Raw genomic sequence first — 26,428 nt, 5'->3', positions numbered from 1 at the left:
GCCTTTAGTTTAGATTAGATCTTGGCCATTCATCCATTTTTGAAGCCTATTTAAGGGACTGGTTTTCCCTCATTTTGTAAGAAGTTTTTGGATTGTTGCTGAAGCTCTGGCGAAATTTACAGGATTTAATGCAAAGTTAAGACTGTTTCAAGTTTCCCTGTGAGTGCATGGTCTCCTTCTTCATTAATTTAGAATTTTCAGTTATGTTTCTTTCCTTTATATAGCAATTTCAAAGTAAACATCCGATAGAATCCTCGCTGTTCATACCATTAGAGAATGGCTGATTGTCTTTCCTTCTGTATGGTTAATCTGAACCTCTCATATACTTAGTTTGGTTATTGAATGCTCACTGAATGAATGTCAAAGTTCTGATGTTGTATTTAATAGCATGAAAATTCAATTTTCCCTTGAAGATCGCATTAGATTGATGCAAGTATTGTGCTTAAATGGCTGGTAATGCTTAATTTAGTTATTTGGAGGTGTCTGTCTGTTTACTAAATCTGCTATCTTAGTTAAAATTTATATTTTCTGTAGCTCTCTCTTTCTCTCTCTCTCTATCCCTCCTTTTCTCCTTTTTTTTACCTAGAGAATCTGCAGTCCTGCTGAAAACAGTATCGACCCAACTTAAACCATTTGATAAGCAAGACCATTAAAGTTTCGGGGAACTCATCCAACAATTGCCTATTTCACTGTAAGTCCCCCTTGTGTTTCCAGCAAAAACACATCAAACCACTGAGCAATCCCGCAGTCAAGACTTGACAAACGAAACCTTGAGGTTATCCCCTTTGATCAAACGTAGAAAATAGCACTAGGGATTTCCTTATCTCAAGAGAGGATAGGATACTCAACAGGTTTATTCTATTCTGCGTTGACCGTATGGAGTTTGCAGCAATGCGACTTTAGACACGTCAACACGGAGGAAATTCAAGATGTTGTAAATTCTTCTTCTCACTTGCAATTGAACTTTGGATCCTTGTGATGTAGAACTAGTTTGCCTTGAAGCTTGGATGTTTGGAGTTTGAATGTGTAATGTTCCGTACGCAGTACGGTCTCCTTTAAACACTATTGCTCCACGTACGGTGTAATTCGTACGACTTCCTTAGAACGTACGGTGGTGACCGTATGGTATACTCCCTCCAGCAATTGGTGTGCGATGACAGATCAATGACTTTGACCATACAGTGAGTGTTGGCTGTATTGTGATATGTTGTGTTTTAACCGTATGGTGGGGATGGTAGTACGAACTGAGCGTACAACAGTGCTGGCCGTATGGTGATAAGTTGTGCCTTGACCATACAGTGGGGATGGTAGTACGGATTGGGTGTACAGTAGTGCTGGCCGTACGGTGAGTGAATATCTACCGAGTCCCACCCCTCGAGTCCTCCAAACGCTTAGACAGTCGGTGTTTCACAAAGGAATGAAATGAATTATTAATATTCCAGACACAAGACACTTCGGGGAGATTCACACTTGCCAAAGAAATAATCCAAGGGTTCGCACATGCAAAGAGAAATTATATTGATAGGGATCGCACAATAGATTACACAGACTTCGAACGGAAGCAGAATAGGGTGAGGAGAAACTCCCACCGAAATTGCGGATGCCATGTAGGGAGGATCTCTCACTTCCGAAATGGCAGACAAACTGAACTCCAACTGGAATTCGTACATACAAACAAAATACCAAAACTGCATATCAACACAAATGACAGACTCGGCCATAAATATGGGCTCCGAGGAATTTCCCCAAGGGTTACAAACGACCGACACAACCAAACTAAGACTTGACTAATCTAATTAAATAAAGGGCTCGAAAGATTTGTTATTACATTTGGGGCCTTACACTAAGTATTTTAATTTTATTATTTAATTATATCGGGGACATCACAAAATGTCCTTCTTGACGTTTGGAACTGGAATTCTTCCTCCATGAACTTCTTGAGATTGGATTTCTTCTTGAACATGTATGTCATAAATTGGATTTGCTCATCTTGGACCTCCATGCCTCTTGATGTATTGATGTTTGCTTTGGATTGGATAGATGAATCCTTGATGTTTTATTATTTTTTGACATTATGGAGATGGGCGCATTTGGAGCTTGGAGAAGGAATTTCTTCATATTTAGTCAAATTTTTGCCATTTCTAAGACTTGGGTGCACATGGGATGGCAGCGAAGGATTTTTGGAAAATTCCTCCTTGGAGTGGATTTCCCACTCTTGAGCACACTTTTGGTAGGGAGAAGGATTTTTTCCTCGCAGAAATTTCCTTCTCGGGGTGGATTTTCCACTCTTTGGTGCGCTTTTGGACTGGAGGATGATTTTTCCTTTTTGCCAAATTCTTCCTTCGACAAGAATTTCCACTCCTGAGCACTCTTTTGGCCTAGAGGAGGATTTTTCCTTTTGCACTCACTTTTCACGCTCTCCATTTCGTCTTTGTTCTACTGGACTTGAATTTGGATATCTACTCCACTTACAGTCAACGTTCTAATGTTTCTAAAAATAGAAACTACTAAAAATAGAGAGTTTCGTCCAAATACAAAATTAGGTTAATCAGGGCCACAGTGAAATTTTCTAAAAATAGACATTGCTAAAAATAGAAAGTTATCATAAAACATTCAAATTTTATTGGTAGGCACTTTGAAGCAGAAAGTTTTGTCCAAATGCGAAATTAGGTCAATCGGGGCCACAATGAAAGTTTCTAAAAATAGACATTGCTAAAAATAGAAAGTTCGCGAAAAATGCTCAAATTTCATTGGTGGCTTCCTTGAAGGATTCTCTTTCTATACTTAGCCTCATATTTCACTATGCTCAAGGTTACAAACTTCTTTTTTAAGTTTAAAGGATAAAAACCCTAAAATAGACAATACATGCTTCCAAACAGCCAAAATTTTGGCTGATTCTCTTTCATTTCCTCATATCAATTCTCAGGGTTATCTTGACACTTAGCCAAATGCCCATCATTCCATTCCTCTGACTGTGCATTCTTTGTTCTATTATTGCAATCTCTTCCTTGGACGATGATATCACCCACTCAATGATGTCCTCTCAGCATCCAAAGTCTTGCTCCTAGTAATATACCTTAAGAAAGACAAGGAAACATTGTGAAGTACAAGTATTAATCAAGTTCATAGTTACCAAAATGCAAAGTTTGAAGGATAAAGCAATAAGCACAATGCATTTCTCAATACATTAAAACTCTTATTCTCGACTTGATGACAATATTAAGACGGTATCTTGTCTAGGCTGTATATTCTTTAAGAATCCATTCCCTACTTGGTCACTTCATAACTTCCAAAGGCCAGAATCCAGATCAACAAGACCTTATAACTCATTCCTCAGGGTTCGGGAGACGACATAGACTGCAAAAGACTTGGTTTATTTAGCGAAAAGAGGGGGTCCCAATTTGTAATGGGGTGATGTGTGAAAATGTTACAACATGTGTATTGCTCTATATCTACACCGATAGTGGTAACATATCACTAGATGTTCTCAACTACCATTTTCTACTCTAGAATTATGTCTTCTACTTGGATTCCCTTTTTAATGTTTGCTTCTCTATATTCTCATTTGTGTTTAGGATGTCATAACCGTAGTTCCATGGAGTTTTTTGATGGCGGGACTTGGATGAGGGGACCGAGGGCTTAAGTTTGGGGACAATGGTGAGGGATGACACTGATATACTTCTAGTTTTTGAAAAAATAGTCATTAAAAGATGTATAGGAATTACAATTTTGAATTTACAAAGGAAACTTTGGCAAATTAGTGAAATACTTAAATACTGCTAAACTTTAGAGTGAACATTAATGATTTGATTTTGCAAATTCAAAATTTATATTATTTTCAAGATTTCATAATGATGACTATAATGAGTACAATAATTATATGATGTCAAATAACAAAATGGAGTGAAGTGAGGCCTCTAATCATCTCCAAACTCCTCATCACTAGAATTGTTGGATTCCACATAGTGAAGTGTTGATGTGTTTTTTATGCACATGTAAATACAGAATAAAATACCAAGGTATCTTATCCTCTCTCGAACAAAGTTTCTCAAATGCTATGCTTCACGATCAAATGAGACAACTCCAAGGCTATGAAATGTCATGTATTGACTTGTGGACAAGTTCAGTGGTTTGATGTGATAATGCTGGAATTACAAGGGGGCTTACGTTGTACATGAATGCTCAATCTTATCGTGGATTAGGATGGGTATTGTCGATGACTTGGGATTTTGCACCGAAACTCTTGATTCTAATTCTAACAAAGATTTCTAAAATAGGAGCAAAAGAAATAGGGTTAAGGAATTCTATTCTAAAGCCTAGAATGCAAGAAAAGGGTGAATGAATTTAGTGCAAACGTTTAAGGTATAATGCGAAGATGTTCAAATTATTACCATCAAACATTGATTACCATTCAAATTAATGCATAAACAATGGATGTATAACAATTGAAGTTATGCTCATAAAATTCCAGTTGACCACGCAAGGCCCACTTACAATCAGCAAGAGGCTAGTGGTATGGATAAATGGATTCTACACAAATACGTTCAACAAATTATTTCATTCAATCTAACAAAATTGAAAGCAAATTCTAAATCTAAAGTTCTAATCTAACTTGGAGGAATTGAGAACCTTGAATGCAAAAATCACCATCAATTCGAACAATGATTTGTATTCAAATCTGCAGCATCTACCAACAATTCTCAAAAATCTCTCCCTTGCAAATAAGAGGCAATGGGGTATATATAGAGCCTCAAATGAAATGAATCGCTCAGATTGATTCAAGATCAACAACCACGATTACAAGATAAAACCCTAATTAGGGTTTGTTACAACCACCATTACATTGGCCAATGAGAAACGAGGGTAAGTAAGATAAATAATATTTCATGTGGTGCCATGTGTCACTTATTCCTTCCTTGAATGAATGCTGACTTGGCACCCTTTGATTGAACGAATGGTGATTAGGATGCCACCTCAGCTTGCCTTATAGACTTAATCAATTTGCCTTGAACATTCTTCATGACATTTGGAATTTCTTACGATACTTTGCATTCCATCCCTATGTTAAAGAATTCCTTAGACTATTTCCTCATGTTTGGAAAATTTTCCCAATCTTGGAATCTTGAATTATTTCCTTCCTTGGCGCTCTTTGATATTGAAATTCCTTGATGTAGTTCCGGATTTCTTGATGTGAAATCCCTTTGTGCTCATGTCTTGGACTTTCTTTCCTTCATTTGTTCACCATCAAGGTGAAGTTTTCTTCATGATTGCATCTTTGCTTTTGGAAATCCTTGCCCTGAAATCCTCTTCCAATCCTTAAAGTGTTGATATTCCTTATCCGCATTTGTTGTGTTGATCATCATGCTTCCCTTCCTCGTAACAGTCTCGCAAAACAAATAAACATTGAATCAAACACCAGTATGATAAACTTTATTTCAACCTTGGTGGGAAATCCATCTGCATAGGGACGGTTCAATTCTCAAAACATCTGCATTATCCCTATCCATTATTTCACTTGGTGGAAATTTGATGCCTATCTGGACAACTTTGTTATTGATTTTCATTTTAATTGATTTGCCCCTTCCTTTGTAATTCCACCCTCAAGTGGAAATCCGACTCTCATCTAGATTCATTGTCCTTGAAAATTTTGCATTTGACTTGATCACTATTTGATGGAGTGGAAATCCGAACAACATTAGGACTTTGTTCTTGACATTTGTCCCAACATGTGATAGGTAATCTTAGAAAATTGTAGCACCACATATGAAAACGTGAATGTTCGGATTGAAATATGGAAGATTCTCCTCAAGAAAACCTGATTTTCAGACTTAGGATAAGTCTGATTGCAATAAATAAGTCTGAAGATACCCCTGTAAACTCAAAAAATCAAGTATTTGGAGACCAAAAATGAATGTCCAGGTCTGAAAACACTTGTCAATGCTTAGGAAAATGACTGATTTTAAGTGTCTAAATGTTGCATTAAGTCTGATTTTTTGAGAACAATGTCTGAATACGCCCTCATAAAGTTTGAAGACCCTCTTAAAATGATGAATATCAATGGCTGGAAGTGGTCACAGCCATGTCACATGCTTGCATTTGAATTATTTTGCCCCTCAAAACTTAGAAATAGTCACATCTGGGCACAACTATGTGACTTGGGAACGAAGTTTCAGTCTGAAGACAACCTGGTATACTCAGAAAAATATCAAAATTAGTGCTAGGAAGTATACCACAATTCTGAAAATGTTTGGAAAAGGGTGTGGAAAAGTCTGATTTTTAGTTCTTAAAGTCTGAAGGCACCCTTCCAAGGTCCAACAATGGCTGCCCAAAGTCTGAAGACAACCTGCAATTTCAATAAATCAATCATTTAAACTTATCGCAGTCATAGGAATTACTTGTATTTGATGGATTTTACCTTCCCAAAGTGAGCACAAACAAAGGGCTGGTAATGAATATTTAAGTTTGGAGACAAATCTGAAAATGAAGTTTCAGACTTAGATCAGCAATGGAAGCTCCACCAAATGCCCAAAAAACTCATAAGGATGATCACAAGTGAAATTTCTCAAGTGTAGAGGTGGCTGAAAATGAGGAAAAAGTCTAAAGACAACCTGAGAATGGAGCTTCAGACTTCACACCAACAATGGTGTACTCAGAAAATGCCTCCAAACCACTCTAAAATAACTTCCCAATAAATCGCCTAAGGCTGGAAATGAAAATCAGGTCTGAGAATGCACATTCCAGTCAATGATCAGCAACAATGGTGATTTGAATCACCCACAACAGCGCCCAGCCATGGAGTATAACTCAGATTTAAGTGCCATGGCAGCCCCTTGGCATCAATGAAACTCAGAAAAACCAATTAAATCACCCCACAAAGTAGAGTGATCAGCCACCAAAGAAAATCGTGGCATCTCCAATCATGGTGTCACCCTACCAAATCACCCAATGTGGCATGAACATCCACCAAACTTACTGTAATCTCTCTCCAATGGCAGCGCCCAGGTGTGTAAACCCTTCCAATCTGCAACTCCAACTCAGAAAATGGTGTCAAAATGACACAATAAAAATCGCCTAGCTGGGAAACTTCCAGGCAGCCACTAAAATGTTTTCAATCTGCCACTTAGCTGTCACAATCAGTACTTATAGTAATATTTTAATGCTGGGTAGGCATGCTTAAACTTATTTTCACTCCAACACTTCACCACACAAGCAATGTCGGATAAAACTTTGCCTTTATAACAGCTTAGGGGAATCGCCCCATGTTTGGATAAAAATCTAGATGAAAATTTATCACAAGTCACCCAAATTGCCACTTGGGGGAAAAACGACCCTCTTTGGAATAAAATTCTTGATAAAAAATCATCATAACTTGCACTGGTGGAAATTCGCCTCATGTTGAGAATGATTATCTGCATTGAAATCCTTAAAATGTGTTCATTACTACCCTTGGTGGATAATCGATCATCATCAGGAACATGAATTTTGTCCGCATTAAAGTCATTTGCAGTCCTGGTGGAAAAACGTGGGTCATCAGGAGGATTTTCCAACACAGCGCCAAAATTTTGCCCTCCTGGTGGAAAATCGACCTCCATCAGGATAATCAATGGGGGAAAAGTGGGATCCATCGGAAATCTGGTGGAAACTCTTCCCCCATCAGGATTTTGAGTGGCAGAAAATCATGGGTCATTGGAAATGTGGGGAAAAAGCACCTCCCATCAGGAATTTTGACATTTTGACCCTTAAAATATGGATTTTCATGAGGAATTTAATGATTTAGCCACTCAAAATCAATTGGACACTTCAAATTTCATTGGAACGCATCAAGACTTAGCAAAGTTTATCAAAATTTGAGTGAGAAATAGTGGTTCCATAAGGATAAAGTGCAAATTTGACTTGAATCGCATCCTAGGAGCGAGAAAACAACTCCTAAAGGGCCTTTTAACGCTTAGGCACAAAATGATCACCAACCTGCGACACTTAGGCAAATTTATGCTCAATTTTAAAACTTATTGCAAACTGAAACTCAGACAAAATTTAGGATCACTCTTAACAATTTGACATTTCAAACACGTTTGATCCTACACCCTCTCATTAGCAAAGGCAAACACTAGGAAACTAGTCAAAACATCTACTCTAAAAAGCGAAAAGTGGGGGTCCCCATTTGCAATGGGGCGATGTGTGAAAACGTCACAACATGAAGCTTTGACAAACTAATACCAACCAACCTTGCCTTTTTAATTGTAGCATCCTCATCGATTTGTGTTGACACCTCTGGCTCTACATTCCATTGTGCTGTTGGACTCTCTTTGTACGAAAGTGTCTTGGGGTCAATGAGACACAAAGCACTATGCACAACCACAAGCTTCTCTTCTCTCCTGGAGGTAAATCTATTCCTCTTATGAGAGTGGATGAAGCTATAAGTAGGTCAATTCCTCTCAACAATTGAAGAACTAGAAACTTGATGGAGCAATTGAATGGCTAGATTGGTATTCAAAGAAATTGGTCCATGGCAATTCCATTAGAAAATTGGGTCCTCTTGTGCTGTAGTTGCCATATCCATCTTTCTTGCCTCAAAATAACCCCAAAGAGTTGCAAATTTGTCCACTCACTACGAGTGATGTTGGCTTTAACTAGATCATACATATTTTCGATGGCCCTAAAGAACCTTGCCTTCACCTTAGCATCTTGTATGGATGTTAGACCTTTGCATGTACCACTTGGGGTTCAATGCATAGACAACCATGTGCAAGAGAGTGTTAAGCTTCTCCCGTCTTTGATGAATGATTGGCTGAATGTGCTCATTGCAGAATGCTGATTTGGATCCATCCCTTGCACAACAACCCTCATTTGGTCAAGCATAGTATCAATGCACTCATACACCTCTCGAAGGCTAGGTGCATTGGCGTCCCCATATCTAATGATTTGGAAAACTGGAGTAATGATGGAGACTATATTTTGCATCATCCGAAAAAATCACTCTTCACTACATCCTTTACATTCTTCCCCTGCTCTATCTTGGACTTAGGCTATTGATTTCATTTTGCTATCATGACCATTAGTTGTAATGCCTCTTGTAGCTCAAGCATTCTCTCCAAGAGAATGAAGTAGGATGGATATCTAGTTGAGGAGGAAAAATGGTGGAAAGAACCATAAACATGTAAAAGCATTCAAAACAAAGCAAAGTAATCCTTTTATACCTTCTTTCTTCAGCTCCTCTGATTGAGTTAGAAGTGGAAGTTGCGCCCTTTATCTCCATTTGATTTGCTCCTTTGGTGTAGAGTCATGTGGATTGCTCTCCAAAACACAAACACAACAAGATGATAAGGATTGATTGGTGGATGATAAATGGCTCAAGTGTGGCTAAAATTTGGCATAATATGGGTGTGATGGATGATTTCTTGGCTCAAATGGACAACATGACAATATGAAAATGATGGATGCATTGTGAAGGGAGGAGACTCCAATTTATAGATTTGAGGGCCCATAATGGATGGTTAGGATTGAAGGGAGATGGAGGGCTAGGATCAAATGTGAGAGGAGAATGATTTGAGAGGACAAGTGGGAGATCCAAGAGATTTACCATAAAGGCATTTCTTGTCTCCACACTTCTCAAGTACATGGGGAAGAGTTCCCCAAATACCTAGGGAAGAGGAGAAAGAAATTAAAAATTCCTTGGGAGAGGACAAGGTGAATTAAAAATTCCCAAGAAAGAGGGGGGCATTGGAAGAGTAAAGAATAAAGGAATTAAAAATTCCTTGGGAAGAGAGGGCATGGGGAAATTCAAGGAATTTGAAATTCCTTGGATAGACAAAAGCGGGTGGCATTTAAGGTTGGGAGATGAGATGAGAAAGCCATTTATGGCTAAGAGTTGACCGTTATTAGGGTGTGCAAATGATCAAGGGGAGTGATTAGGTGGGATAATGGAAGATTAGAATGCAAGTGAGCAAGTTAGGAGGATGGGACATGAAGAGAGAGGATGAGTGAAGGAATATAAAATTGAGGAAAATGGTGATCATGATTAGGCTAGGCTTAATTAGGCTAAATGATGGGGATTAAGAGGGTGATTTGTAGGAATCAGGGCATTAGATAATTAATTGGGATTAATTAACTAATTAGGATTAGAGAAAATATTGGCTAAGGTTGTGGATTGAAATAATTTTAGTAGATTTGGATATAATTAATTTTAGTAGAAAATATTGGCTAAGGTTGTGGGTAAGGTGACAAAATTAATTAAAATATAATTTAATTAATTTAGAGAAGGAGGAGGACTGACACAATTAATATAATTGATTATTCCAAAAGGCTAAATTAATGTTTCAAGAACTCCTTAGAGAACTTAGAGAAGCTGATGTAGAGAAAGAGAAAGAAACTCCAAACTTTACTAGTGCACAAAACTCACAATAGACTCTTCTAGACAACTAGTTGCATCCTAGGTATTCTTTCCTAGACACCTTGTCACCATTGCCCAATCCATTAAATCTTGACTGATAAACATTATTCTTTGAATTTGACACCATTCCAAAACACTTCTTACCATTAAACAATTTGAACATACAATATCATATCAGTCCTTAATGCTAAGGATTGAACTTTGTCTTCACTTAGGCATGACATCAACACTTTTCCTATTTGAATCATTCCCATACAAAATATAGGCCTATCAAAGACTTACAACATGTATTTATAACCTTTACAACATATACTCCCATTGATCAGACCAAAGCATAACATTAAAACATCAAACCCTCCTTGATTTGGCTTCTTTTTTTAGGACGACAACCTGCAACGTGAGAACAGTAATGTATATCTTTTGCAAAACAAATAAATAAGCGGATCCCTTTGGTGAGATTGAAGATAACCAAGATATAGACTTTTCCTCAAGTTTTCATCAAGATCCAACGGTGGAAACGAAAGATGAATTTTTTTCAAAAACTGGAAATCCTAGTTTCTGAACAGGGCTGTTAGGAAGATTGGCTTATTAGACTGATCGAACGACCTTTCCTTTAGGACTGGTAATAATGAAAAACATCTGAAATTAAATTATCTTTCTATCCATATAAGTTTCAGACCTGTACCCATCTGTACAAGACCGTACCAATTGAAAAATCAGATTTTTACACACAAAAATACAAGGTAAAAATGTGCAAAAGAAGTCTTTTCCCATTCCATCCTTCTACAACCCTCAAATTCGAGTTTGCATGAAAAATTTATACATTTACAACTATATTCAACTGCCCAACCAACCAACTAACCAAGCTGGTAACAAATACAACAAATGTGACAACTCTTACAAAGTTGCTTGACAATTTTTTTGTGCAACATGACAACTTTTTGCAACTTTTACAATTTGTAACCAATGAACTTAAAACTTTCCAAAATGGTTCAAAATGGTCCAAAATAGTCTTAAATGACCTTATTTGACTCAAAAACACTCAAACAACTTAAAACCCAAAAAGTGACATAGTGCATGCTTATGAGGCTCCTGATGCCCCTGCATCAAAAGCTCTTGAAGGTTGGTGGTTATAGATAAACATTTGTACATCTCCAACATTATTGACCACTTCTTTGATCCAATCTTTAGTGTGAATAGAGTTCTTTAGCCATCTAGTTCTTTATTAGCTAGTTCTCCACTATAGTTCTTTATTAGCTAGTTCTCCACTATAGTTCTTTTCACACTTAGTTAAGCTTACTTAGGGACTTTTTCATTTTATCCCACATTGGTAGTGTTTTTAGTCTCGTAGGTGGTAAGTCCTATATATACTCACCCATCGCTCTCATATGGGTATTCTCATTCATTGTATGCTTTGCATTCTCTTGAGTTGAATTTAGTTTATTTAGCTCATATCTGATTTCTGTTTTTGCTTTCCTTCATTAATTTGCGTTCTTGGGTGGCTTTTCAGCGAAATCTTACATGTTATCAGAGCGGTGATGAGTTGTGGGTTAGCATTTTTTCAAAGAAATCTGAGAGTGTATGTTTGTTGTTTTTCAAAGCACGAGTATGCTCTTCTCAAAAAAGTGTGGAGAGAACAATAGCCTCTGGGGGGTTCTTGTGTTGGCTTGTTAGTTGTGGTTTTTTTAAGCTTTCAAGAGATATTTGTGGGTTGTTAAAAATAGGGGCACTTTGAGGCAAAATGGATAGTGCCATTGTTTCCGGAAGGCCCCCAAAACCCTATTTTTATATAAAATTTGTCAAAATTGGAGATCGGATTTTTTTGGGGGGGTTTTGTTTTTGCAAGAATTTTAAATATGACTGCCTTGATTTTTGTGCTAGATTTTTATATGGACGTCTTGATTTCTATGCTAGACCTCCATACAACAACCTCGATTTTTGTGCTAGATTTCTATGCAACAACTTTGATGTCCGCATTAGATTTCTATATGATCGTCTCGATTTCCGCATCAGATTTTTCGTACGGCTACCTTGATTCTTGCACTAGATTTTTGTACTGTTGCCTCGATTTTCATGCTTTGATTTCTAAAGTTGCTTCGATTTTTGTGCCATAGGTTGTTTGATGGCTAATGGTAACTTGTTTTTGCCATATCTTTTGAATACGAACTCGGATTGAGACGATTCTTTTTTTGAAAGTGCATATTTTTCCGAGTATATTAGGGTAGTGCTGCTTATTTCAACTAGTTTAGTGCCTAAATCTATAATATCAATATTTGCTCATTTTGTGAGAACTTGTAAAGGCATTGAAATCAAGGCCACTTAGCTTTCTATAGCTAGTAGCCATTGTAATTGCACTACTTATAAAGTGCCAAATCATTATGCTTTGGAGGGGTTTCTTTATTGAGTAATTCAGGGGGGTCTCCAGGTGTGATTGTGTTTTTTGTTTTCGCTTATTTTCTCCCTTCCTTTCACAAATGGGTAATGTTAAGTTTCCATTGCTAAGACCATACAACTACAACACTTGTTGGTGTTGGAAATAAGCCACATCCGGACGGACGATGGACTGGTCCAAGAGGGGCCAGTAGCTCAGTGGTAGAGCACTCTAGCAGCGTATGGAAGGTCCTAGGTTTGAGTCCTAGCTGGTCCATGTCTCAACATGGTATCAGAGCCAGGTCCAGGCTAGGAGCCCCAAGCACACGAGAGGTGTGGCTTAAGGGGGGGTGTTGGTGTTGGAAATAAGCCACACCCGGACCGACGATGGACTGGTCCAAGAGGGGCCGGTAGCTCAGTGGTAGAGCACTCTAGCAGCGTATGGAAGGTCCTAGGTTTGAGTCCTAGCTGGTCCATGTCTCAACAACACTTGGCAACAAAATGCATGAAACTTCTTAGTGCAACAAGGTTATACACCATATGTTGAACAAAAGATAAGTGAACCCATAGATGCTAAGGATAAGATACTTTGGATGATTGGACAAACAAAAACTCGAGGTTGTCTTAGGTGTTTAGTGTCCCTTGATATAACATTTCAACTTGATGGTTGTAATAATTCACATGATGCATGGGACAAATTTAAAATTTTGTACGAGACAACTGATGAAGTTAGGGAATATCAACTTGATAATAAAATAATTGCACTTTATTCTAAGTCTTTTGACAACATCTAGGACTTTGTAACAAAAGTTAATGATTTGAGAGCACAATGTAAAGCATGTGGCATAGATAAAAAAGACATTAAACTTGTCTTAACTACTCTTAACAAACTTGGACCTAAATATGCGACTTTTGTTTCTAGTTTTCATACTTATAGATTGACTATGGGCTCTGCTTAAACAATGCCTACTTTTGTTTCTTGTTTTGAATTGTTGATGTGAGAACAAGGCAAGCTTCTATCTATGGGTCTCTTAAAGCCATCTTAGTTTTAGGCTTTATTCGCTAGTTAGTCAAAGGGACAAAAAGAGCTAGAGAAACCTGACAAGAAACAAGAGAATTCCAAGAAGAAGCCACAAAAAGGTCAAGCACATGCACAATCTGCCCCAAAACCAGACACCTTTTCCTCTTCTCAACAATGAGATTCTACATCCTCTCCTAAAAGGGAATCATCTAAGAAGGAGAAGCCTACTTGTGCATATTGCAAGAAGATAGGACATGAAGAACTCTATTGTAATAAGAAGGACATTGATGAATTGAAGCATCTTCTTGAGAAGAATAGAATCAATTTGCCTTCTAGAATGTCTACTTCAATTTCTTCAAAACAAATTGAATTTGATAAAGAAAAGAGTTACACTTTTGGGACAAGTAAGAACAAAGGACAAGCTTGTTGTGCTACTACAGGTCTTAATTTAGGTAGATGGCTTCTAGATTCAGGAGCTTCTCATCATATGGCATTTTCGTAGTCTATGTTCTCATCATTTGAGCCTTGCAACATATCACCTATTTTGATGGGCAATCATACATATATGAACGTAATTGGGAAGGGATCTATTGATATTGGCGATCGCACATGTAATGATGTGTTGTGTGTACCTCACTTGACAAACAATCTCCTTTCCATCTCTCAAATCACTCATGGTTCAGCAAGGAAGACTGCTGAGTTCACTCCTGATTTAGTCATCATCAAAGACTTGGAGAGTGTAGCGATCATTGCTATTGGGGAGGTGGATCATACATCTCGGTTGTACTCCTTTTTAGACTTTGTTCCTATTGATGACTTTGATTCTTTAGATGATGATAACACTTCTAGTGTGGATTCGGATATTGAGGAGAACTTTGGTTACTTGAAATTGGGTATTCTCAGATGTGGTCCAGTTCTTAAGCCTTGCATTTCATCTCCTCCTATTGAGATCACATCAACTGTTGCTCTTGATGATGTTTGTGTTGCTCCAGTTTTGGCTTTTTGTGATTCAGTGTAGCAGGATATACATTGTCTTCCAAATGTAGTTCCTTGGGATGACTACTTGATAGACATTGCAGGTAGGTCTGTGGAGTCCTATCGTGTAGATTTGGGAGACACCATTGATGACATACATCATCTTTTTGAGGAAGATGATCCTTCTTCAGTTGTTGTGAGGGAACATTTTGACCCTCTTTTTCATTGTCTACATGATCATTCTTTAGAGATTGATGTGATTGTGGATACTTATGTACAACATTTGGTGCAGGTCTCTTTATCTTTAGAGGAGACTCGAGTCTTTGGATCTTGTTCTACATTCATCTTCACTAGATCCTGGATTGTCTTTTTCAGCAATGTAGCCTACTTGATTTGAAGGGGAAACTTTGAGCATTGACATGAGGATGCTTGAGTAGCTTTCAGAGACTCCATACATCATGAGATTTCTTCCCACATCTTCCTTCTAGGAATGGGAAGACATAATTCATACACCTTTGGTTTTGTTTCTTCCTAAGGGGAGGAACGTTGTTCGACGATCATGGACCATCTTCTGCATCCAGTTTCGAGCATCTACCATTGGTGAATTTTCTACATCTGGGGGGGCTACATTGTCTCCCAACTTCTCTCATGGGTGGGGGACTTTATTCCTCACCTGGGGTTTTGTCCTTCACATTCTTCTTTGAGAGTTTTTTGTATTTGCCTCTTCTCTTGGGCGGAGTTTTTTCCCACTGGGTTTTCTCCTTCCTTTTTTATTTGAGAGGATCTTTTTTACATGGGTACCTCATCAGGCTTGTTGTCGAGACCCATATTTGCTTTTTTGTCTACATTTCTCCCTAAGTTGCATGTAAGTGGGGGTGTTAGTGTGAGTAGGGTTATTTAGCCGTCTAGTTCTTTATTAGCTAGTTCTCCACTATAGTTCTCTTCACACTTAGTTAAGCTTACTTAGGGCCTTTTTCACTTTATCCCACATTGGTAGTGTTTTTAGTTTCCTAGGTGGTAAGTCCTATATATACTCACCCATTTCTCTCATATGGGTATTCTCATTCGTTGTATGCTTTGCATTCTGTTGAGTTGAATACAGTTTATTTAGCTTATATCTAATTTCTGTTTTTGCTTTCATTCATTTGCGTTCTTGGGTGGCTTTTTAGCTAAATCTTACACCAATCAATCTTTTCAATGTCCTTGAGTGCATCACTCATGACAATCACACAATAAGGAGTCCACCAAACATGTCTATAAGCTGCCTCAATTAATTTCACTACAACTTTGCACACATGGGTTGTGTCTATTACTACTTGGACCACATCTTGTGGCCAAACCTCCTTAATAGCATACTTGAGGATCTGAAATTGAATATCGACATCTTTGTGATGCCCTGAACAATCAACTGCCTTAAGAAAATATGGGCCCTTTGTATAGGTAGCCATGATATTGATTAGTGGATGATGCCTAATCTCAGCCCACCCATCCATGATTATATTGCATCTACTTGCCACCCATCATTCTTTCATTTTCTCCATTAATAAATTTATATTGGAATAGTTCTTATCCAAGATTGCGGTCCTCAATTTTGTCTCCCATAGTGGCACATATGATGTGTTAAGTTTAGCGATCAGATTAGATAGACAGTAAATCAAACACAAATGCACAAAATTTATCTTGGGAAAACCTTCCTCTTGAAGGTGAAAAACCCAGCAATGAAATATGTCTTTATTATCTCAGTTATGTCAAGAGACTTTACAAGGAATTTGCTTCACACTCGAAGCTATATATGTATGACAACAATTTGCTATAGAGAAAATCCAATATGCTATATAGAATGTATGATCTGCAATGAACTCGATCTTCCTTAATAAATTCTCGAACTGCTGTAGATGATATTGTTGGAGATATACACAATATGAATCGCTGAAGGAGAGTTGCGAATCTGCTGAAGGTAAGATGATTTGATGCTTATGGAGAGAACATGATCTGCTTCTTGAATGATTCAAACCACTGTAGGAAGATGATATGAACTGCTGGAAATGATTGTTGATTCTATGTCTTGGAAGAGAAGAACCGAACTATATACCCACACATTGGATATGTCAACCAACACATCTCCTTCAAGAGTTGGCTCCTTATTAACAATCATATATCTTCACTTATATTTAATTAACACGACTTTAGTTAGGGAAAGTTTACATCTTAATACGTCTTATAATCCAGGGGTGGCGGCTTAGACATAACACACATAATCGGCACATTAGCAAATCGTTATGACTAAATTGTCTAAGGCCGATAGGCCAATTATAAAATTTAGTTCTCTATGTCGGCTTGAAGGATACTGACCGTCGCTATTACATTAAAATGATGGACTTGCCTTTGCTACCATCGCCATTGCCTCCTTATAATAAGGAGTTTGAGCCACATGGAATGAAATGCCATTGGCAAAGAAGAATTTGCCAATGGTATCATTTGTATCATCCTTTGGTTGCCCATTGAATAATTCAGCTATTGGGTTTTGAACATCACTTGTCAACTTGTGTTTCTCCCAACCTCAACTACATGGGCCCCTAAATAAGAACTTGGCATATGTGCAATTTGCCTCTGCAAAGTATACGTAGAATTGTGTGGCTGGCTTTGATAGTGATGATTCCATGGCCTTTGAGACAAAGAAGCAGATATAGTTGAAATTGCATTGTCTTCACTGGCACCCCATATCTTATCTCTTAACTTTGCATTTCAGGTTTGGTGGTCTCCCCTGATGTTCACAGGCTTCCACACCTTTTACTTAGATATGAAGAAGGTGGGCATTACTCTAGCAATGCCGGCATAAAATTCAAGTCCACAAAAGTGGCACTTCCACAACCTTGTGCCCCAAAATGTCCCAAATTGCAATTTTATTGTAAATTGTTTCAAAGGAGACTTATGATCAAAAGGACCCTTAGCATACTTCGCTAGTAATGTGGAGGGGCAATTTATACTTGCAGCTGCACTTGCTATGGAACTAGTGGTCTGGGTTTCACTGTCATGGTCACTCCTCTCAGCCTCAGCCTTAGGTGCATAATCCGATTCAATACTTTCACTCTAAACCTCAACTTCATCCTCACTCATTCCATGAGAACTCATTGTGACATTGCAATGAACAATATAAAATTTTTAAGTTTATAATTCTAAAGTTTAACATTCAACTATGCATGCAACATAATGCAAAGGATTAAGACACAAATATTATCTTTTTGTTTTTCTTACTTCAGATTGCATGAAGCATAGAAGCAAAGAATACACAAATAAAAGTAGTTGTTCTTAATCTTTGTCAACCAAGGATTTCACTTTTGTTTTTCTTAGTTCAAGTTTCACGAAGCACAAGAGCAAAGGATACACAAAAGTTGCAGCCTAGTTTGACAAAATTGAAAATAAATTTCAACGTTGAATATGACATCAATATAAACAATGAACAACAAACAATGAATCATTGAATAGGCATTTGCAACCATGTCTATGAAATTATGAATAAAATTAAAATTTGAATATGAAGCTAATAAAGAAAGAGAGTCATAGAATCCTACCTCATGCTTGAAAATTCTTCCAACTTGGTTTAGAATCTCTCTTCTTCCTGCTTCTTTTCACCCCTCTTGCACTTACAACACTTCAATCACACTCTTTCACTCCTTCACTCACTCTTTTGCTCCTCTTAAACCTTATTGTTGAAATGAATTTGTGAGTAAAAATGAATATTTTGGAGTTTCTTATAGAGTTTGTGAGGCATTGGTGGGGCTTTTGACTAATAGGGTTCATCCCTGGGCTTTGGTTTCAAGAAAAATATGTCTTTTTTAATTTTTCACTTTATCATCCGCTCGTTGCGAAAGACTCTTGGACATCCTTGAGATAGTTGAGGGACATCTAGGCATCCTTGGGACGTCTCAATGTCTTTGCCATCCCGACTTTCTCAGTGGTGGTGGTGTGGTGGTGGGATGTCTTCACTAGTCCCCAAGACATTGGGGACGGGTTTGCCTAGTTTTTTTCTTTTTTTTGTGGGGGGGGGAGGTGGGTGTGGGGGTGAAGGTTGTGGACATTTCTCCGTGGGTCACTGGTTATTTAAGGTGCTACAACAAATATTTTGCAGAGGTGAAAATATTTACAATCAAAATTTCTAAGTTGTTGGTTCCGGTTCGGATTTGGATTCTAGTTCGAGATTCGGGTTTGCAAATTCGTTCAATTTTTTTTCGGGGTGGGTTCGAGTTCGCTTTGGGTTCATCTGTACAAAAACATATAAAAATAAAAAATAAAAAATAAAAAATATATACATATATGCATCTGCAAATAAGTTCATAATACACCACTGTCAAGTGTCAACTATGCTAATAGACTAATAGTAAAGTAACTTAGCAAAATACACCACCATATATATTAATATTTTAGTCCAAATGGCAAATAACATAGCAAAATGCCAAAATACACCACCATATCAATGTTTCAGTTCAAATATAACAATGTCAACATTAACAATCAGCCATCACTGATTAAATATCATCAAAAGTCATCAAACATATCATCCTCCTCCTGTGGCAAATTAGAAGCACAAATAGTGCCATTGGCATTGGTAGTAGCAATCTCAGACTAGGGAGCAGCCTCATGATAAAAATAGGCAATTTTAGTGGTCTATTTTAGGGTTGGAGGATTGAGTTGATCGAAATAGGAAATAAAAAAATGTGTTTATAGCCCAAATTCGGCTCGGATTCTGCTGCTGAATTAGAAATCCGCTGCAAATTCAGGACCTTGGTAGAATTTGCAGCAAATTTGTTAAGGACCAGAATTTCTGCAGAACTGAACCAGGACCATGAGAAATTCTGGATGAATTTGGCAACGTAGCAAAATTTGGGTATTCTTGGTGATTGTGGTCAGCCTCCTTGCAAATTATTGCATTATGACTTTTCCAATAATTTTTCTTTGCTTTCAATACCTCTTAAGACAAAAAATAGGACTCTAACAGAAATTTATCATTGAATTGTATATACTATTAGAGTTGACATAACTATTTACAATTTCTAATTATAAGGTTTGATCATGTCAAACTAGACTTAATTATTATGGACATCAGTTGCATGCCTAACCCTTTATTTTTAGGTTCAGTCATAATATATTGAGTTACTTGGAGTTTGGTTAACCCCATAATGAATCATAATGTTGTTAAGCGAGTTGGTATTGAAACTAGAATATCAAATTGAATAGTAAGGTGTGATGTCCCCTTCTAGCTAGAGACATCACTCTAGCTTGTGATTAGCCTATCAAAGACCCTCGTAGGCTAGTAGGATTGGATAGAGGGTCACCTTGGCGTGGAGATCTTCCGGTGACAGAGCAGAGTACACTTCTGGGTTGCCAGAGTTTGTTTATGATGAGTTTTGCTTTGAGTTTGGCTTGGCCATGCTATTTTTAGCAGTTGGAGATGGACCCCAGCTATTTTTAGCAGACATCATGGTCATATGGGTGGTCAACTAGTGAGCTCCAGTTTCAGACGGCATAGCTAAATTCAAAATATTCGTGGAGTTAGACAAGTTTGAATGACTTAGCATTTATTATTAAGTGATTTAATAATAAAGTTATAAAGTGACTTTATATTATAATCACTTAACTTGAGGGTCAACTCATCATTAGACGGGGCCATGTTTTTAATTAAATTATCTGAGCCAGACTATTGAAATATTAAAATTAAATGCCCATTTAATGATTAAAATCGTTTTGACACCCAAAGTGAAATTAAATGAAATTACAAGCAAAATTGTAATTAAGAGGATTAGGGTACGACTTGCAAAAAGGATATATAGCGTTGAGTTTGGAAAGAAGAGGATGGCTATTTTATTTTGACATTGTGAAATTGAAAGGGGTTTTGCTCTGGAGACTAGGGTTTTCAGCCACCATTGGAGGACGTAGTTGCTTCAATGTTCACCATCTGAGTTGATGAAATATTCAGTGATATTTGGTTTCAGGAAGACTTCATTCAGAGGTCTTATTTGCATCTAATTGCGCAGAATTGAAGAATAAATTCACGAGAAATTATTGCAGATTTATTGAAGAAATTTTGGTGATTAACAAGTACGGTACGGATTGCTACAGTACCACCGTACGGATTGCTACAGTGCCGCATGAATAGTGCCGCCGTACGGACTGCTACAGTACCGCGTGAACAGTATGTTTTTCAAAAAAAAATTAAAATTTGCAGTTTGCAGATTTTTTTCAACTACTGGGACAGCAAAAATCAGTGTTTTTATCTTACATTGTAATGAATTTGTTTTCCAGGCATATTGGCCATAAAACAGAACAACATTCCCTTGATAGTCTCGTAAATTAATTCCAGCAATAATATTATTGTTTCAGTATTATTTTAAGCATAGGAGTTTATTTCAGTATTGTATCATTGCTCATTATTACCAAAAAAAAACACAAAAAAATCCATAAACATTCAAAAACCAAAACAAATTCAAATCTACTGCATTCAAAAGAAACAGTCAGCAGAGGAGAGCCAAGTTGGGTTCTTACATAAGGCTATTCTAACTCTTATAAATTGCTAGTTCTTTAGATATTGATGGCCCCAAGTGCATGAAGTTTGGTAATGGTTTTTGCCATCTACCTACAAACTAGAGATATTACATTCCACTAATCCATTAGTATCTTACTATCTTAAAAATTCTAATGTGACTCATAGATTGCACACTAGATGTACCAAAAATATATTATTGCACCCTAGATATACTTGAATTATTTGATTTAACCCCTTCAAATGACATTATTCTTTCTATCTCTCTTCAACATGTGCATTATTTTTGGCCAAAATACTTCTTTTTCCCCTTATTTTCATCACTTTATGATTCACAACATTCTTTTGCAAGTAGAATTAAGAAAATTGTTGCAATGCTTTTGTCAACATAGAATGTGTATGCATTACTAGTCTAAGAGGTTTTAGTGTGTGGCAAAATATTTTCAATACTTGATACAATCCATTCTTGAAATTATAAATTGAATAAGCTAAACATGCTATGTTCTTAGCTTTCTGGTAATGAGATTACTCACATAACTTTTCAAGTAAAATAAAGAAAATTGTTACAATCCTTATGCTTGCATAGAATGTATCACTAGTCTTAAGAGGTTTTTAGGGTGTTGCGAAACACTTGAGGTTGCACTACCTATGCTCGCATAGAATGTAAGGGATTCTTAACTATATTGCCAGGCATGCTCCTCAAGTCCCAGTCCTGTACTAAAACATTCCGAGTACCAATCTTGTGACAGGAGTGACTTGGGTTTTCCTAGGGGATTGAAGGGCCGCTTGAAGAAAAAACCAAAAATAATAAAATTTAAAATCCTTTTTATAAACAAAAAGGGTGCTAAATACATAATTTTTCCCTTGGACGTTGTGAGGAGCAATGGTATTGCCTCTCAACCCCATTGGGGTCTCCTCTCCTAAATCCCCACTAATTGTTGGGATTTCTTGTCAAATAAAAAACTTGATTACAATGAGAGGTTAGTGAGGAATTGGGATCTAACTCTTGAATGTGCTGACTTAGATGTTATTGTTGCACAACTTGCCAAAAATCTCTTTAGATGTGGTAGCTTCTACGTACGACATGGCTAGTGGAAGTGGCATTGTAACTGATTGTGGTTCAAATGAAATTGAGCAAAATGTTGACCTTAATGCTCTTGATGAAGAGCAATATGAAGATGAATATTGATTGTAATTTTCATTCTGTTGACCTTTTACAAGTCATTGAATTTTTTTTGCCATACCGGAGTACCTGTATCTGTAGTTGACTCTATACCAAATAACTTAGAGATTTTACCATTTTGCAAAACTTATGAGATAAAATATCTATAAATTAACCAAACATTCTGCTATTTTGTAGTTCTATACCTGATACAATCCATTTCCAAAGTACAAATTTATTGAGTTAAACATCCTATATCCTTAGCTTTCTAGCAAATGAGATGTTAAAATTCTATTAATGTTTCTTTGTGTTGTTATATTCATTATGTATAATGCTGCACTTTGTTGGAAGTCCCTTCTTTGCGTATGAATTATTGCATCATTTATTAATGCCAAGAAGCATTCTGCAATGGTAGAAAGGGGTGGAGCGTTATGGAGTGAGTGTGCTAAGTTGCTAACAAAAGCTCTTATCTTTTACCTTAAATTTGACATCCATTTATATGGCAAATATTAATATTCAATTATTAATATAACTTTTCCAAAATGAGCAGCACATAAAATTTGTCTCCATGTATGTAGCAAAAAAAATAGTTCCAAAATAAATATCGCTCCAAATTGATATGTCTCCGCATTGTTTATGTAAATGTTTTTAAGATATCTATACTATTCTAATCATAGTGAAATTATGGAATTGGCACCATCAAGCATTTTTTAGAGTACAAGCAGCAATTCCACTAAAAAAAAAAAAATAGAACAAGGAGGTGAACTGTATCACTTAATAGCTTAAATTCTTATGCTTTTTTTGGTGCCCTTTTCTAGAAGTCTAGCTGGTTTGGTTAATGCCTTAGAGAGGTGAGAATTAGTGGCATTACTTGGCAATTTGAGTATCTTTGTGTCTTCACCGCTGAAATACTGCATATGTTATAGGTTACATGATGTTGAAGCACTATTATATGTTGAAATACTTTACACTAGCCTGTAGTGCAATCGCAGAGTTTTATAGGGTTAGTAGGATCCTGTTGTAAACTTCTTTTTTTATTTTTTTTCATCTTGTTCACTGTACAGGTGACACATGAACTCCCATCCCTGACATAGATAGTTTGCCGCACATTCTTCTAAATGTAATCCTTATTAGGTCGAGGTTTCTCTCCGAGTCTAATCTGTTGGTACTAGTAAAAAATATCCTTAAACATCTATGAGGTCTCTATTGTTGCAGCTTTCTATCTTATATAGGGAAATTAAAGCAAAATAGATGTACAGCTTGGTTATGATTCAAGGCATTATCCAAGATTGAAATCAGAAACATGATTTATATTAACACCAACTTCCCTATACGACACTTTGCTATTTGAAGGCAATGGATATGGTATTTCATTCATGCAGTTTTTGATATTGAAGCATGTTATGGATCTTTTTCAAGGAAAGACATTTTCTGACGTAAATATGTTCATTTTTTGGCTGGGGTAATGTAAAATATTTACCTTTTTTGAATTCAATTGTTAAACTGATTTTCACGTCTTTTGAGTAACTTCCAAAATTTGAAGCTTGAAATAAAGAAAGATTAACTTTCAATTTCAGTTGAATAAAAGCTTCAAATTTTATCTTGATTGTGTCCAATATTTTGCTATACAGAACTTCGAATTAAAAATTCATGCATGTGTTTTCAACTTGTCATGTAGTTGAATGACTATTTTTTGTGTTAAGAAAGGTTATTTTAAATGTTTTATTTTCAATTTTTTTGAACTATTCATCAATGTTCAATTAAAGTTGGGAAAAGATAAGATTGAAATGCTGAAAATCAATTTTGAAACTTATGTCAGGTCCAGAATGTGTTCTTCGTTGTGCCAAAGAGCATAGGAGTTTCCCTAAGCAAGGATACACATGTTGTCTAGCCATGGATGGTGTTAAAGTACTTGCTTCAGGCTTTGAAAATGAAGAAAAGGTGTGATGATGTGCAAAGTTTTATTCTCATGGAGTGTAGTTAAGTTCTTTTTCTACTGTTAGTTACTTTTAATATTTGGGATGCTGCCAAAAAGTTTTGCTATGTCATCATCGAGCTTATATTCAGGATTTCATAATAATTTAATATGTTCATATCTATAGTTGATAATGTTTGCAGAAACTAAATTTATTTAAAGTCAACTAAAGAAGTTATATTCCCGTATCACATTTTATTCCTATGATCTATCTGCAGGTCAAAATAGAAAAGCTTGTGACTGCCATGTGTGGTGAATTATATTCAAAGACTTCATTAGATATTGACTTTTTGGTTGCAAAAGATGTTTTGTCTGCAAAATACAAGGTACTTACTGGTCAGTTATGTGATTATACGAGAAAGGAATGGTTCTATGTTTTATGTCTATCAAAATTTTTCCTGTGTTTTTATGGCATAAATTTATAAATAGAAATATTGAACTTCAAAACTTAAGGCCCTTATATTTAATTTCCTACCTGGAACACGATCTATTCTCTGGTAAGTTGTCACCTTGATTTATAGCAACTCACTGTAAGTATAACAGAACTAAAAGGTTTTTCTCATCCTTTTCTTTTTATGAGATTTAATGATTCTTTATTTGCACCTTAAGAAACTCTATATTTATTCTCCATTGTCCTTGTGATGGTGTTTTCTAGGTGCAAATGTGGATGAAATTACTTTTTTGTTCGTAACAGGAGTTATCATATTTGAAACTGTTTGAAACTAATTTAAATTATTTTGAACATGGAGAGTAGTTGTATGAAGCTGCTTTTGTGTAGTAAAAATGTTTGGTTTGCAGACAAAATATGAATATTTAATATCTTGAAAGAAGTCTAAGTTCAAGTTATCTCTTTTGGTCCTTTGGACAAGTTACTTGTACCTTCATCTAAAAAAAATTAAATAATAACAGAGTAGCTGGATACGCCTCTGCCCTTCACTGCGCATGCGTATCCCTGTATCAGTATCCAATATGGTGGGGATACACATTGGATGCCGTACCCACACTTGCCCAAAAAACCTTGATTTTCCAACTGTGTCAGATACTTTGTGATCTGATTTTAAAAAATTTGATGTAAATCTTCCTAAACTTAGTTTAAAAAAGCTTCAATCATGCAATTTTTTTCTTTTTTTAGTATAAACAAAACCGACACCAAATGAGGAAGACAAATGAAATGTTTTTCTATTTCATTGACCCAATTTTTTGGGTTATCTTCCAATGCAACTCTAGTATTTTTTGCATATTGTAAATTGTTAAATCAACTTATAATTATGTATGTAGTAATTATGTGGCTATATTGTTTTTAAAGTAACGAAAATCTCCTTTAATAACTTGAAAATTGTGTTAAATATGTAATATCCCTTGCCCAAACTGACTGATTTTGGCTCAAGGAATATTGTCAAACACTTTGTATGCTGTCTTTCTCTATTCTGATTTTTGTATTTCAGATTATTTGATACACTTTGAAAGTTGCCAAGAAATTTAGGAAGTTCACCAATGATGTTGACAATACCTCTTACAATGAACTAGTATGCGAGTGCAGTTCTTTTTGGTATTTTTAATACATATACATGAAAACTAGATCTGGAATGCATACCTACAGCCAACTGACATTTCGACAAACAACTGGCATGCAACTATTATGCTGATCATATATGCTATTAAAAGGACATTTCGTCAAACAAATGGTATGCAACATATATCTTCTTTATTGAATCCATTCCTAAGTACAATGCTGCTATGGATTTGCCAAGACTAATTGGCTTACAAAAAGACTACATCAATGCCAAATCTGATTCTAAGTTATCACTTACAACAGCAAAACTATATGCCTAATATTTCAATACTAGCTACTAATAGTTGCAAGAGGAACCTGATAATAGTGATGCTTAATGATGGAGATGAAAGTTGCAATCGGAATCAAGCAAAATACTGTAGCGCGGCACTATTCACGTGCACTGTTCACGCGCACTGTTCATGCACACTGTAGCAGCAAGAAC

The 26,428-nt window shown here is 36.4% G+C and overlaps 1 protein-coding gene across 1 annotated transcript in view; it reads left to right on the top strand.

Annotated features, from left to right (window-relative positions):
• The window catches only part of LOC131033660 (uncharacterized), a 122,118-nt gene that overhangs the window by 21,189 nt on the left and 74,501 nt on the right, over positions 1-26,428 (top strand). The window contains exons 4-5 of the mRNA XM_059221044.1: positions 24,276-24,397; positions 24,650-24,757. Of these exons, the coding sequence (XP_059077027.1) occupies positions 24,276-24,397; positions 24,650-24,757 (230 nt within the window). The remainder of the gene's footprint in view (positions 1-24,275; positions 24,398-24,649; positions 24,758-26,428) is intronic.

The sequence above is a fragment of the Cryptomeria japonica genome, chromosome 5 (genome assembly GCF_030272615.1).
Source record: "Cryptomeria japonica chromosome 5, Sugi_1.0, whole genome shotgun sequence".
Classification (NCBI taxonomy): domain Eukaryota; kingdom Viridiplantae; phylum Streptophyta; class Pinopsida; order Cupressales; family Cupressaceae; genus Cryptomeria; species Cryptomeria japonica.
The sequence above is the reverse complement of the archived record's forward strand: the minus strand, read 5'-3'. Positions and strand labels throughout refer to the sequence as shown.